The sequence below is a fragment of the Brassica napus genome (assembly GCF_020379485.1).
Source record: "Brassica napus cultivar Da-Ae chromosome C4 unlocalized genomic scaffold, Da-Ae chrC04_Random_15, whole genome shotgun sequence".
In the NCBI taxonomy this organism is placed as follows: Eukaryota; Viridiplantae; Streptophyta; class Magnoliopsida; order Brassicales; family Brassicaceae; genus Brassica; species Brassica napus.
Window position 1 is genome coordinate 15,668 of NW_026014236.1, and position 15,335 is coordinate 31,002.

Sequence of the window (15,335 nt, forward strand, 5' to 3'; positions counted from 1 at the left end):
GTGGCTCTCTCAATGGCGTGTGAGTCTCCGGTAAATTGATGTGGCTGGTTGCCTTCTATGGCTACTTGGTGGCATCTAGCCGGTTCTTCTCTCTTCTGATCTCCTCTACGTGGTACTCCTCTTGGTTTCTCCAGAAGTTAGTGGCCGCTTTCTGTTTTGGATCGCCTTTGGTTCTTCATGTTTTCTCTATCCTCGCTGACACCGAGGATTAGCTTATCGGGTCACATGCTCTGTCTCTGATTCTCAGAGCCAGCAATTGGCATAGCAGCTTCATTTTCTCTTTTGTCAATGTGAATTTCCCAATGCCAATTCAAATCACGTGAGTTCGGTTGGTAGTGTGCTTGCAGTTTCTGTGCATGTCGTAAGAGGTTCCGTGTAGGATGCAGCAGCACTTTCTAACCCGACCTTTGGTGTCTCAGGTGAGCTTTTACAGTTGGGCCCGATTGCTTTCCACAGGTATAGCGGTCCTAGAATTCTATCTCCTTTGGTCGTCTTTGTGCTATAACGACAATGAAGAATACAGAATTGGCAAGATCATCGGTAATTAGCTATTTCAGGCGATGTCTCGGGGACTCTGGTATCCGAGGCAACAAAGTAAAACCCACATTCCCGGGGTCAACGTCAATAGAAGAGAACGGTCATTGGTAGTCTAGTGATTTAAAAACGGCCTAGCACAACACGCCGGATAGGTGGTGATGCGAAACTAGATTTGTACCATTTGATCTAGATCATTTTGTTCGAGTCCGGTTTGTATTTAACATTGATGCCTGATTCGGAATTTTAATTATATATATAATTTTTTTAAAAACAAAGAAAAAGAAACCAATTGAAGTGCAGAAATAGAGACCCAAAAGGAAAATTCTAAATGAATCAAACTCATAAAGAAGAAAGAGGGTAGGGGTCCACTATAGATGTGCTCACATACATGCTCCACAAACTTCTGTTTCTTTTACTTTTTTATTTTCTTTTATTTTCTTTGAATGAAAATTTTTATGACCATCACACATATTTTCTCACATTTATTAGATTGTATTTCTCCTCTTTTCCGCCTATAAATAGCAATCCTATCTCATTCCCTCAGGTACTCTCACATCATCACACAACTGGCTACTTCGAACAAAGACTTTCCAAGACGAGAGATATAAAGAAAGAGAGATCATGGAGCAGACCATCAAATTTCCTGTTGTAAACTTGTCCAAGCTCAATGGTGAAGAAAGAGACCAAACCATGGCTTTAATCAACGATGCTTGCGAAAATTGGGGTTTCTTTGAGGTACAAATATTAACATGTGCTCAGTATATATATATATATATATATATATATATATATATATATATATATGATTAGTTATATATCAGCTTTTAAGTTTATATACTTAATGGTAATGTGGATCTTTTTGTTTGGATTTTTCAGATAGTGAACCATGGGTTACCATATGATTTGATGGACAACGTGGAGAAGATGACAAAGGAGCATTACAAGAAAACAATGGAACAGAAGTTTAACGACATGCTCAAGTCCAAAGGTTTGGAAAAGCTTGAGACAGAAGTTGAGGACGTCGACTGGGAAAGCACTTTCTACCTTCGTCACCTTCCTCAATCCAATCTCTACGACATTCCTGATATGTCTGATGAATATCGGTACAGTTTTTTATTTATTTATCAATATTACACAACTCTTTTTTTGTTCAACATTAATAAAACAACTTCAAATCACAATTTATATTCATTTAAAGGGAAACTTTACCTCTTTTACCTAGATTAAAAAGGAAGTTATGATATTTTATTCGCTAAAATAACTTTCCTTTGTTGGTTTATAAAAAACAGTTTTATTGAAACTTTTTCACTTGGAACTTCTAATTCTTTTTATTGTAATGTAAAGGTTGAGAAAATAATTAAAAAGAAAACTTAAGACAATTATTTGAAACCAGCATACTGAAATATTGCTTTTTCTTGGAGTAATAGTGAATAATATCCCATCGAAATACTAAAAATGTTTCAAAATTTTGCAGGACGGCCATGAAAGATTTTGGAAAGAGATTGGAGAATCTTGCAGAGAATTTGTTGGATCAACTGTGTGAGAATCTAGGGTTAGAGAAAGGATATCTGAAGAAAATGTTTCATGGAACAAAAGGTCCATCCTTTGGGACTAAGGTGAGCAATTATCCACCTTGTCCTAAACCAGAAATGATCAAAGGTCTCCGGGCCCACACTGATGCAGGAGGCATCATCTTGTTGTTTCAAGACGACAAAGTCAGTGGCCTCCAGCTTCTCAAAGATGGTGATTGGATCGATGTTCCTCCACTCAACCACTCTATTGTCATTAATCTTGGTGACCAACTTGAGGTATCATATGTTCACACTATATTTTCAAAATATCTTTTGCTAGACAAAACTTTTTTTCATGTTGAAGTCTGATTTTGGTTTAGTCCTGGTTGGATGATATTGGGCAGAATGGTTTGTATATGATATAACCGAATTAAGCAAGAATGACATTTGAAATCTTTAATGGGTTCGTAACATATTTAGGTGATAACCAACGGAAAGTACAAGAGTGTGATGCACCGTGTGGTGACTCAAAAAGAAGGGAACAGAATGTCCATTGCATCGTTCTACAACCCCGGAAGCGATGCGGAGATCTCTCCAGCTTCATCACTTGCCAGCAAAGAAACCGAGTACCCAAGCTTTGTGTTTGATGACTACATGAAGCTTTATGCTGGGGTCAAGTTTCAGCCTAAAGAGCCACGCTTTGAGGCGATGAGGAATGCTACTGCAGTTACAGAACTGAACCCAGCCGCATCCGTAGAGACTTTCTAAAAACGGAGTTGAGAGTTTAAGCAAAGAAAGAAAGAAGATGATTTTGTTTTGTGTGTTTACGTGAATAAGTTAAGACTGAGATTAGTGTTAATATAATTAATAATCTGGTTGATTAATTGTTGGTCAATGGTGTGTTTAAAGTGTGTGAGTGTTTATGTTAATGGAAGATGATAATAATATTAATATGAGTAATTGTTCTAATAGTTTTAAGGGTTAATGTGTTTATCATAAATCAGCTCTCTGTTTCAAAAATCAGAACTTAATGTTGATGAAGCTAAAAAAGCTTTTCTCTTAAAAGCTTTTAAAAAATATACACAAAAACAAACAAACAGAGATTGGTGGAACTTAAACAGAGTTCTTTTTTTTTTTTTGCTAAAAGATTTACTATTGAAATTGCAGGAGAATGTAGATGTTACAAAGATTTACTATTGAAAGCCCAATCCCTAAGTAAAAGTCGAACTCTAGAATCTGAAAGTGGAAGAGACGGAGGATACGATGAATCAAGGTGATCGACGAGGTGAGAATAGAGAGAGACAATTATTCAAAAAACAGAGAGGATGATTGAGGGTCCGCATGTCTGATGCTTGCTATCTAGTTGCGCACTAGACGATCAATATCATAGAGGATAGATGACGGTGATCTGAAGCTTGAGCGATGTATTCTGTTGTTGCGTTCATTCCAGGAGAGATAGATTGTTGCTCGCCAAGAGAGTAAGAGGAGCTTTCGAAATGGAGGAGGACCAGAGAAACCTTTCAGAATTTTTTATCCACGGGTAAGCCAAATCTCTGAGTAGAATTAGTTGATTAGCCATCCAAGACTGTTTATGCCTTGTGTTTATAACCCTGAGAATAAGTTAAGTAATTTCCCTGAAATTAATCACCTTGAGGTGTACAAGAAACACAAGAAAAAATATTCAAGTTTGAATCATAAGTCCAGCAAGAACGTAAGTTATACGAATGATTCCATCGTCCCACACCTCCGAGGTTCGTTTTCCAGTCACGCGACCATGCATTAGGCGAGATTCGGTTTAAGTTTATAGCTCGTGCAGAGCAGTCTTGACTAGAAGCTAGTCATGCATGTGTTTGGAGCCAAGAATGCTTTATTCTTTTAATGGGCCAGTAGTTTTTTTTTTTTTTTTTTTTTTTGAACACATAATGGGCCAGTAGTTTGATTATTCATTTAATGGGCCAGTAGTTTGTATAAAATGCCTATGGCTTCATTGGTCATTTTCTTAAATTGCATGTTTAAAATCACGGGTTCAAACTCGTCTGTAAAGATTTTTGATTTTTTTCAAAAATTAATAGTTAATGGACAAAAAAAAAAAACAAAACTTAGGTTCACCCCCTAAGCTGAACCTTTAAATTCACTCTAACCTTTACGACCAATCAAAATAACACATAGATAATTAATTAAAAAATATTAAATTAAATAAAAAATAGATACAAAAAATAAAAACGCTAATTTTAACGACATTAACGCTTCCAGCAAAACCCTAAACCCTAAATATTAAATTCTAAACCACATACCATAAATTCTAAACCCAAATTCAAACCCCTAAACCAAACCCTATACCCTAAACCCTAATCCTAGACCCTAAGCCCAAATTATATACCTTAAACACAAAAAATAGACTGTAAACCAAAATCCTATACCCTAAACCCAAGTCTTAGACACTAAACCCAAACCGTAAACCTTAACCCAAACCCTATAGCATCTAAGTTTGGGGTTTGGGTTTAGAGTTTACCGTTTGGGTTTTAGGTATAGGATTTGGGTTTAGGGTATAGGTTTTGGGTTTAGGATTTACGGTTTGGGTTAGGATTTACCGTTTGGACTTATGGTTAAGGTTTTGGGTTTAGGGTACATAATTTGGGTTTAAGGTTTACGGTTTGGGTTTAGGGTCTTCGACTTGGCACTACAAGAAAACAACAAGGATTCTGAGGGAAAAAATCGTCGGAATTTCGTTATTCCGACGACATACCGACGAAACAAGTCGTCGGAAATAATTCCTCGGAATTTCTTCTTTCCTCGGAAATCCCTCGGAATTTTCCGACGGAATTCCGAGGAAACAAACTTCCGAGGAAATTCCGAGGATCACTAGTTTGTCGGAAATGTCCTCGGAATATACCGAGGGAGAACTTCGTCGGGATATTTCCTCGGACGTTCATCGATCGATGCGTTTTTGGACATATATACATCGATCGATAGGAATATACCGACGACATATTCCTCGGAATATTCCGAGGAACATGTCCCTCGGTATATTCCGAGGAACCGGTTCCTCGGAATATTCCGAGGGAAATGTCCCTGTTCCTCGGTATATTCCGAGGAATAGGTCCCTCGGTATATTCCGAACGTTTTTTTGTAAACAGATCTAGGCTGTTCAATATGGCAAAACCGAACCGTACCGAACCGAACCGAACCGAAATAGATAATATGGTTTGGATTTGGTATATACCATACAAACCGAATGGATATGATTTTTAAAAAACCGTAGGATTTGGATATGGTTCGGTATATAACCGATAAAACTGAATAAACCAAATAAAACCGATCAAAAATAGAAACATGTAAATATGTATATATTTTATAACAACATATGAAAATCATAAGTTAATTTTTTTGCTAATAACTATTACCATTTTTTTACAGTAATAAAATAGTCCTGATTTGTAAAACACTTGAACTATAATTAAATAACAATTCATCGCAAACATGCTTCTTATGTTCTTAGTCGTCTTTTGATCTTTTTGCTTTAATTTAGCATTGACTAAATTGAAATAAAGATTATAAATTTGATGATAACAATTAGTGGAAATTCTTCACAATTTTTTTTTGTCTATAAACGAATAGAGTTTCGTGTTTAATAGAAGAAACATGACTTTAATGAACGCTAAATATGAAATAATATAATAACTTATTTTTTGTGCTTCGTTCTTCTGTTTTATTTTTTATTTTTTATTTTTATTATCAAAATTTTGGGCTTTAATTTTAATTATAGATTTGATTATTTTATTAGATGATAGAAACATTTTTTATTTTTGTTCTTTTATTTAAACTTATAATATTTTTTAATAAATGAATGTGTTGACAACAAGACTCTAAAATTCATATAATATGATCCCAAAATAAAGAATTATATTTTTTGGTATAAAACCGAATAAACCGAAAACCGACGGTATATAAACCGAACCGAACTGAAGTAAATATGGATTTAGAATGGTAGTTATATTTTACTAACCGAAATACCGAAAAACCGAAAAAACCGAACCGAAACCGAACCGATATCCGGATTGAACACCCCTAAACAGATCGATCGATGGATTTATGTCCAAAAACGCATCGATCGATCGAGTAAAAATATAATTAATTTCCTCGGAATGTAAAAAATATTATTCTTTTAAAAAAAATAAAATTTCTGAAATTTAAATTCGAAATATGAAATTAAAATTAAAATTGAAATCATATTAAATTAATATTCAAAGTTTCACAAATAAAAAAATAAAACATTCCGAGTTTTTGAAAAAAAAAAAAACTACGGGTCTGGCACGTCCGGTACACCTCGTTCGGGTACATCCTCTGCATCATCTCCATCATTTGCTGGTTCAGCCTCCTCTGTGCCTCATAACCCGCCTGTTGAGCCGCCATCTGGGTCTCCAACAAAGATATACGATCATCTTTGTCCTTCAACTTGCCGTAAGTACTTCTGGATCAACAAAGGGCGGTGGTGCAGAAGAAGGAGGAACTGACCGGGTGCGACGACCCAAACCGACCAAACATCCCTTCTCTTTGGAACCGACTGAATAGAAAATAGCCAAATTTACAAAATTTAAACCAAGAAATAAATGAATGAACTTTAAAAAAAAAAGAACTTACGGATTCAACGATTTCGTTGATTCGAAACCGGGACAAGTTGGTCGAAGCCGTCGAAGCGTCGAAGCTCATCTCGGTTTGAAGCTGAGACACTTCGTTACCACCTGAGTTTGGACCAGGTCGACCACGTCCCTCACAAGACCGTCATCAATCTGGCCGGTCTTCTTGTTGGTATACGCCCTCCTCATTAGGGCGAGATCATCAACGGCTCGCCATCATTTTCTTCCGCCTTGAAAAAAAACATAAATTAAAGAAACATTAGAAATTAGAAGAAATGCACAATAAATTAAAATTCTGAAACTCAAATAATTGAAGAAAAAAGCGGTTGTTGAACTTACCATGCGATCTCCCAGAGTGACAATAGATTGAGCACCCAAGTTATGCTTGTAGATGCCCTTCCTTTACGGTCGCTCCTGCGGTTGGTGGAGTTGGTGGAAGAAGTTTCTTTCGTCTCTTCCTTATCCCATGCGCACACAACTCCTTCCAGACCGTGTCGTTCATCGACTTTGGGACCTTTTAATAAAAAAAGAAAGAAAATAGTTTAATAAATTAAAAAATAGTTTAATAACTTAAAAAATTGTTTAATAAATTAAATCGAACCTTATTGATTTCCCACTTCTTCTTCCACTCGTGGATCTGCTTCCCATAGTGTCCATAACTTTATGGACGAAGTGGTTGATGGATCTATATTAGGTTGATTTGAATAAATAAAAAAAAAAACAATGAAAAAAAAAAAAAGATTTAAAAATTTAAATTTTAAAGATAAATAAATTAAGTGAATATAGAAATTGTGATTGAGGGGTGACTTTGGTGTGGGGGGATTGAGTGAAAGATAGGGTGTGGTGATTAGATTGGGATTGTTGGGATTTGTCCTTTGATAGATAATGATAAAGAGAAGTATTGTAGTTCTCCAACTCCATATAACCACATGCTTCCTTTACATTAAACGAGGGGGGTGGGGGGTGGAGGGTTGGGAGGGGGGGGTTTTTTTTGGGTTTTTTAATACTCAACAAAACGTAATTTTTTACAGGCGGTTTATTTTCTCAAGGTGTGTAATAATGACATATTAGAAGAATAAAGTGGGTTATTCAAACAAACCTAAATTCATGCTCAATTTTAAGTCGGTTTAAAAAAGTGAATTGGTTACATCATGTGATACAGTTTTAAACTTCAATTTGGTCGGTTTAAAGTATGAAAAATGGTATATTGTAACGATCCAAACATTTTTATACCACTGCAGGCGTGGGGATTTGTAGTGATAAACTTTTGTCTTCACCGGGAACTGTATCGATTTAAACTGTATTATATAACTGCTATCTCTATTGGTTTTTGTCAGCAATGTTCATCTCCTCTGAGAAAGTTTTTTCGATCTTTAAAAATGCTACATCTTCTACATCTTCCGGAAGACCATTTATTGTGTGTTCCTCCTCTTCGGACTCTTTTCAGACCCTTCATCGGATTGTTGAGTAAATACTATATATGAAAGGATCTCTCTGTAATTATCTGATAGTACGAATACCCTACATGTACTCTTGTATATATACTCCCTACATACTTAATAATAGAACTATTCACCAATCATATATGGTATCAGAGCTAGCAAACACCTAAAATTAAAGCGCCGCTTCTCTTTTTCAACTTTTCTTCTCCACCATGTCCTGAACTCACAACTCACTGCGACAAACTCTGAGACCATCCTGTCTCAGCAACCCCATCTCAATTCAATATGACAAACGTTACAAACTCACTGGCTCAAACGTCTGATGTGGGTCGCCAGGTGCTAGCCTTGCTCTATTGCTATGACCTTTGCTTGGTTATATTGAAGGCTCCATCGTTGTTTCCTCCCCAGACCACCATGACGGATGACGAGGATCACCACCAATCCGTCCTACACCCTATGGAAAAGACAAAATTGTGTGATCTTCAGCGCCCTCCTTGGTGCAATAACCTCGACGATTCAACTGATCCTCTCCACGGCGACTACAGCGGCTGAGATCTGAACCACCCTCACGACGACCTATGTGAAAACCCAGTCGCGCCCATGTCAAGCAGATTCGTCAACAAATTCAGACCTGGAAGAAAGGTGAAAATCGATCAATGATTACTTCCAAGGCTCACCACTCGATTTATAAAATAAATCGCTTTTCTGGGAAGGCTATGGATCATGAAGATCAAATTGAAGCTATCCTTGCTGGTCTCCTGAGGAGTACAAGACCATTGCTGATAAATCGATGGCCGTGTGAAACGCCTCCCTCCTGCCCTGAGTTTCATGAGAAGCTTCTCATCAGGAAGCCAAACTGCAGGCCGTTCCTCTGCGCCAACTACTGCTCCGATCACAGCCAACTACACCAAACTATCGTGGCTCTTCAAGCTACAATCGCAATCAGAACTCGCGACGTGGAGGCTACCGTGGTCATCAGACATGGCACCAACAACAACTCATGCATCATCTCAACAGCTCAACAAAACAGCTCGCGTGGGTTACCAAGGCAAGTTTCAAATCTGCAGTGTCTTTGGCCATAGCGCACGCCGTTTGTCCTCAATTAATGGTGGCTCTTCTCACTCCAGCCCAAACCGCGTGTGACTAATCCTCCTTCCTGCAGCCTCGAGCGAATGTCGCGCAAGCCAACCTCTACAATCCCAACGCGTGGCTCCTTGACAGTGGTGCTACACACCATCTAACATCTGATTTGCAGAACTTGGCCTCTGCACCAGCCGTATACAGGAGGCGATGAAGTTGCTATTGCAGACAGTACAGGTCTGAAAAATTACTCATATGGCTCTGCTTCTATACCTACACGCTCGAAAACACTTAATCTCAACGACATTATTTGTGTTCTGAGTGGTTATGAACTTGATCTCTGTCTATAGACTTTGCAATGCTAATCACGTTTCTGTGAATTTTTCCCTGCTCTTTTTCAGGTGAACGATCTCAGCACGGAGGTCCAGTTGCTTCAAGCCGCACGAGGGATGATTGTATGAGTGGCCGGTGTCCTTTCTAAACCCACAGCATCTTTTGCTTCTTATCCAGACACCAAAACCACTCTCTCTCAATGGCACCAGAGACTTGGCCACCCTTCTTCTTCTACTTTAAAAGCTGTTGTTTCCCATTTTTTCATTACCTTGTTTCACAACTCTTCTACTCTTCTCTTGCAATGATTGTCTACTTAATAAAACTCAAAAGCTTCCCTTTCATCAAAGTACTATTGTCTCAACCCATCCTCTCGAATATCTCTTTACTGATGTCTGGCAATCTCCAATCTATCCACCCAAAACTATAGATATTATCTTGTCCTAGTTGACCACTTCACTAGGTACACATGGCTTTCCTCTTACCAAAAAGTCTGATGTCAAAGGACATCTTCCAAACCTTTACACCCATCGCAGAAACCAAGTTCAAAACAAAGATCTGCGACTTTATTCTGATAATGGCGGTGAGTTCCGCGGAATCGGGTTCCATCAGAACCTATCCTGGATTAGGTGGAGTTGTGCGGCTTGTTCCGCTTTGCCCCAAGCCAACTGAGTCTCCGTTCCTGGGGACTTATACATGCCCTTCAAGTCCTTTCAGAACTGTCCGCTTGTAGAAATAACTAGTAGCATGGTTGCTGCCGCCTTCCATACTCGAGAAATTGGAGAAGGGTCTCGTCTTTCGAGTTGTACCACGTCCTCGTTGTACGTCCCCAGTGGAATTTCCGGAAGTGGATCGAAAACACATCAACATTTGGCGAATATTTATTCCTTCTTCACCTCGGCCCGAGACCTAACGGATTTCGTCTCTCCTGGTCGCCTCTAGGTATCTATATTCTATGTCCGGATAAAATATTTTATTTTACTTTTTGTGTTGGTAAATAAAGAAATTTTTGGATGTCATAATTCTAAGATTTGAGTACAACTTTAACGTGCAACGTCAGACTATTCCATGATATTAATGTCCAAGTGATTTTCCATTTGTAGGTATTTCGCCGGATGATCCAGCTGAATCCACTACGTTCCTGGAAAAATCTGTTGAATTAGCCACTAACCTCCGTGATCCTGCTTTTCTGCTGCATCCCGACATCATCCAGATGACTTCATTGGCATCTAGTGACAGTTATCTTTCGTCCCAGCACGTAATGGTATTTGTTTTGTTTTTACTTTTTCTTGTTTAAATCTATTACATCTTTTAACAAATTAGAGATTTATTAGGAATAAATTCGAATATGACTAGGTGGCTACAACCATTAAAGCTTGTTTCATAAGAATTTCATAGGTAAAGGATAAGAACAGGACTTGGTGGCTACAACCATTAAGGCTTGCTTCACAAATAATCCTAGGATATAGGTCAAAAAGAAGTGAACAAGACTTGGTGGCAACCACCATTAAGGCTTGATTCATGGAAGCCTGTCCAATCTTGGTTAATGATCTTGCATATAAGCAGACTTTGACCAAGAGAGAAAATTAGTAGAGAGAGAGGATATGAACTAATGTTTACCTGCAGGTCCAGATACTTGTTTGAAAAATCCTAGAATCTTGTGATCGATACTCCCAAGGTAAAGCATTCACTTTTATTTTATGCTAAGAAATGAGGTTGGTAGAAGGGAAGGAAAGACAAGATTATGCTAAGTTGTTGGCTAGAGATGAATTTGGTGCTAAGCTAGGATATGGTATGATGTTACTTTTGTGATTAGGACTTCTTAGATGTGGATTGCAATATTGTAGATGTGATGATTCTAAGTTTAAATCATGTGAGTCCCTGCTGTTTTTAAAACCTCTTTCGAGAGACTGCCGTTTGTTTTGCTTGAGGAAAGCAAAGGTAAGTCTGGGGGGGAAGTTGATAGACTATGGATTTGACTCATTTTCATCCATAGCTTATAGGTGTTTTCCTAATAATTATATTATTATATAGTCTATTATTATATTTATAAGATCATGAATGTTTTGGAGAAAGTGATGATTTTGGAGCATTTGGAGATATTTGGAGCATTTTGGAGATATTTGGAGCAAGCACCCGAGATGACCATCGAGATCGACTATCGGTCGATATTGGAGAGCTAGAATCGATCGATACACAATACATGGTGTCGATCGACAGCGAAACCGCGCAGGAAACCCGTTTGGTCACAGCCAACTTGAAGCCCAAGATTTCACTATTTTACAAGATTGCCCCTGACGAGTTTTTACCCTAATTATATAAGTTTTGCCGCCATGTTAGAGGCAAAGTGTGTTTCTTTGTATTTCTTGTTAATTGATAGATATGAGAGAAGATCCAAAGTTATAATTGTGATTGGAACTCCATTGATATCTATATTATTATTCTATGAAGTTTTTATACTTAACTACTGCTATGAATTGCTTAGCCATGTCTGAGTAATTCTCTTGTTAGATTTTAGAGTTTAAATAGGTTAGGAGGGATTAGCCCCAATTATAGATTGTGTGAGTTGTGATAATCATCTTTAGGATGTTCATTAATGCATGTGTCTAGATTAGCTACCTAGAACCTGCCCTTGGATTGATTGATAAAAGCAATAGCTTAATTCTCATCCTGAAAACATTCTAATAGAGCTATGTTTCTTGCTACGAGCAAGGCGAGAGCTGATCTAGTGAGCTTAGTAAGCATTCATTTAACCTGCGCATAAAGCTTGACTAGAGCGCGTCGATCGATATCACACTGAATAATCAATCGACGGTGCATTGCAAAGGTGTATCAATCGATACGCTCATTGGAATATCGATCGAAACTTTCTATAATCAATATAACGAGAGTTGAGATCATAGATCTAAATAATAGACAAACAAGTCAATGCCCACAAGAGCCAAGACTTGTTGATCAAATAGTTGACATTTACATTATCATGCATGCAAACTCATTAGGAATCTATAGGATTATAATTCCAACTTTCCTGAATAAAAATAAACCCTAATTATAGCTATTTCCTTTTTAAGCACCAAAACCCCAAAATCTGCTATGAACAAACACTTGTTTAATATAAAACTGCAATTACTTTTATTTAAAACTCTATAAAACATGTTTGCTTAACAAATCATATTAGAATCCTTAGGTTCCCTAGCTCCCTGTGAATTCGATCCCTAAAGTACTACAGCTCGACCTCTTATTTGAGAGAGTATAATTCCCTCCTTAGAGTTATTTGAGTGATATCAATGCAGTATCCTCAGAGTCTATATACAACTACTTTATAAATAATCTAGATTAAATTTCATGTTAACTTTCTTCTATTCTTATTAGCCTCAAATTTTTTTGATATAAATATATATGATATTTTATGCTTTAACATACTTAGAACACAATTTTTTTTATTAATCTCCTTGACGTTCTTTCGGCATAATTTTTTTTAAAATAATCTCCCTATATTTTTTTTTAAATTATTTGATATGGTTTGATTTCTTAAAAAAACAATATTTGTTTCTGAATGAAACTCTTGATATATTTAAATTATATGTGTAATTTTTAAAACATTTAGTATCAACTTTTAAAATAAGTGTGATTTAAATTCTTATAGTTTAAATTCTTGAAGTTTGATGTTAAGTTTTCAAAAATTATTATATATGTCAAGTTAATTCGTTTTAATGAGTTTTAAAGTTTATCTTAATTTATATAATTTTTTTTTCAAACAGTTTGCTTTTGAACTTTTTGATGTTTTATTTTATCTCATTCAAAAAAAAGACTCTTATCAATCCGATGTTGTCATTAGCCTTCCATGAACTATTACTGAAATCAAAGTCAATCATCTTCCTAACTCACAAATGGGTGCAACAGAGGCAAGCCTAGGCAAGATCTAGGTGGGGCAAGTGCCACATGCAGAAATTTTTTTTTCTCATTAATTGCATTGAAAATCAAGGACCTTAATTGGATTATAATCTCCAATGCCCCCATACACCTTTGGTTACGACTTTTTATTTAATTAAGTATGCCCCATGTTATGAAATTGCTAGATCTGCCCTAGGTGCAATGGATTCAGTCCAAGATCAACGGTCTTATAATTTCTCCAGAAGCGTCAAGGTGCACCACTCATCTATTCTCACACCCATTGCCTTTAATTGATACATTGAGTTAGTTGGAGTTTACTGTTATAGGCTTCTCACTGACAGCTTTTTTCTTCAGTTCTTCGGCTTATTCGTTGTTAAGCTCAAATATAGTAATCAATGTTTGATTTGTTGTATGTCTCTCTGTAACGTAGCCATATGTTTCACTTATATTTTTTGTTTCCTATGCCAAAATAGGAGCAAATCTCTTAGCCTCTTCAATTTTTGATCTAAACCACATTATTTCTTTTTTTTCATTTCTTTGTACTGGAATTATAATAAGAGCAATCTATTCAAAAGAGATCATTTGCATATATATATATATATATATTATAACTTGATAACATGCCATGAAATAATTAATTGGAAATTTAGTTGAAACCTCTAATATTAATCTTTAGTCTAGTTTTCCATTTTCATCATTATATACATAACGTAAAGTCTTGAGTACAATGTATTAGTTACATTACTTAAAATCTCTACTGCAATGTATTTTAGCAATTTTCATACAATTGCTGACAACTCAAAATGTTAATTTTTTAATACATTGAATATAATAAAACATTTTGTGTAGGGGTTTAACTAACTCATGGTACCAGTCGAAGTGATAGACTATGGATTGACCTATTTTCATCCATAGTTTATAGGTCTTTTTACTAATAATTATATCATTATAGAGTCTATTATTATATTTATAAGATCATGAATGTTTTGGAGATAAGTGATGATTTTGGAGCAATTTTGGAGATATTTGGAGTAAGCACCGAGAGAGACCATCGAGATCGACTATCGGTCGTCGATATTGGAGATCTAGAATCAATCGATACACAAAACATGGTGTCGATCGACAGAGAACCGCGCAGGAAGTCCGTTGGTCACAGCAGCCACTTGAAGCCCAAGGTTTCACTATTTACAAGATTCCCCTGACGAGTTTTACCCTAATTATATAAGCTTTGCCGCCATGTTAGAGGCAAAGTGTGCTTCTTTGTGTTTCATTGTTTTACTGATAGATAGGAGAGAAGATCCAAATTAGTTATAATTTGTGATTGGAACTCCATTGATATCTATATTATTATTCTATGAAGGTTTTATACTAACTGCTGCTATGAATTGCTTAGCCATGTCTGAGTAGTTCTCTTGTTAGATTTATGGGTTTTAATAGGTTAGGAGGGATTAGCCCCAAATATAGATTGCTGAGTTGTGATAATCATCTTTAGGATTGTTTATCGTGTGCCTAGTAATTAGCTACCTAGAACCTGCCCTTGGATTGATTGATAAAAGCAAGCTTAATTCTCATTCTGAAAACATTCTAATAGAGCTATGTTTCTTGCTATGAGCAAGGCGAGAGCTGATCTAGTGAGCTTAGTAAGCATTCATTCAACCTGCGCATAAAGCTTGACTAGAGCGCGTCAATCGATATCACACTTGAATAATCGATCGACGGTGCAAAAGGTTGTATTGATCGATACGCCCATTGGAATATCGATCGACACTTTCTATAGATCAATATAACGAGAGTTGAGATCATAGATCTAGTTAATAGACAACAAGTCAATGCCCGCAAGAGCCGAAAAGACTTGTTGATCAACTAGTTGAGCTTTACATTATCATGCAGCAACTCATTAGGCA

The 15,335-nt window shown here is 36.6% G+C and overlaps 1 protein-coding gene across 1 annotated transcript; it reads left to right on the forward strand.

The window, feature by feature from the left end:
* Positions 1-1,045: 1,045 nt before the first annotated feature.
* On the forward strand, positions 1,046-3,019 carry LOC125594731 (1-aminocyclopropane-1-carboxylate oxidase-like). Its single transcript, XM_048770816.1, has 4 exons — positions 1,046-1,272; positions 1,414-1,640; positions 2,012-2,345; positions 2,529-3,019. The coding sequence occupies exons 1-4, from the start codon at positions 1,159-1,161 to the stop codon at positions 2,814-2,816; spliced, it is 963 nt and encodes a 320-aa protein (XP_048626773.1). The 5' UTR covers positions 1,046-1,158; the 3' UTR covers positions 2,817-3,019.
* The last annotated feature ends 12,316 nt before the right edge of the window (positions 3,020-15,335 follow it).

Excerpts from the sequence above, each read along its gene's own strand:
- LOC125594731 (XM_048770816.1), top strand. The coding sequence starts at position 1,159 with ATGGAGCAGACCATCAAATTTCCTGTTGTAAACTTGTCCAAGCTCAAT. Across the intron at positions 1,273-1,413 it reads AAAATTGGGGTTTCTTTGAG|ATAGTGAACCATGGGTTACC; the intron begins GTACAAATATTA and ends TGGATTTTTCAG. Across the intron at positions 1,641-2,011 it reads GATATGTCTGATGAATATCG|GACGGCCATGAAAGATTTTG; the intron begins GTACAGTTTTTT and ends AAAATTTTGCAG.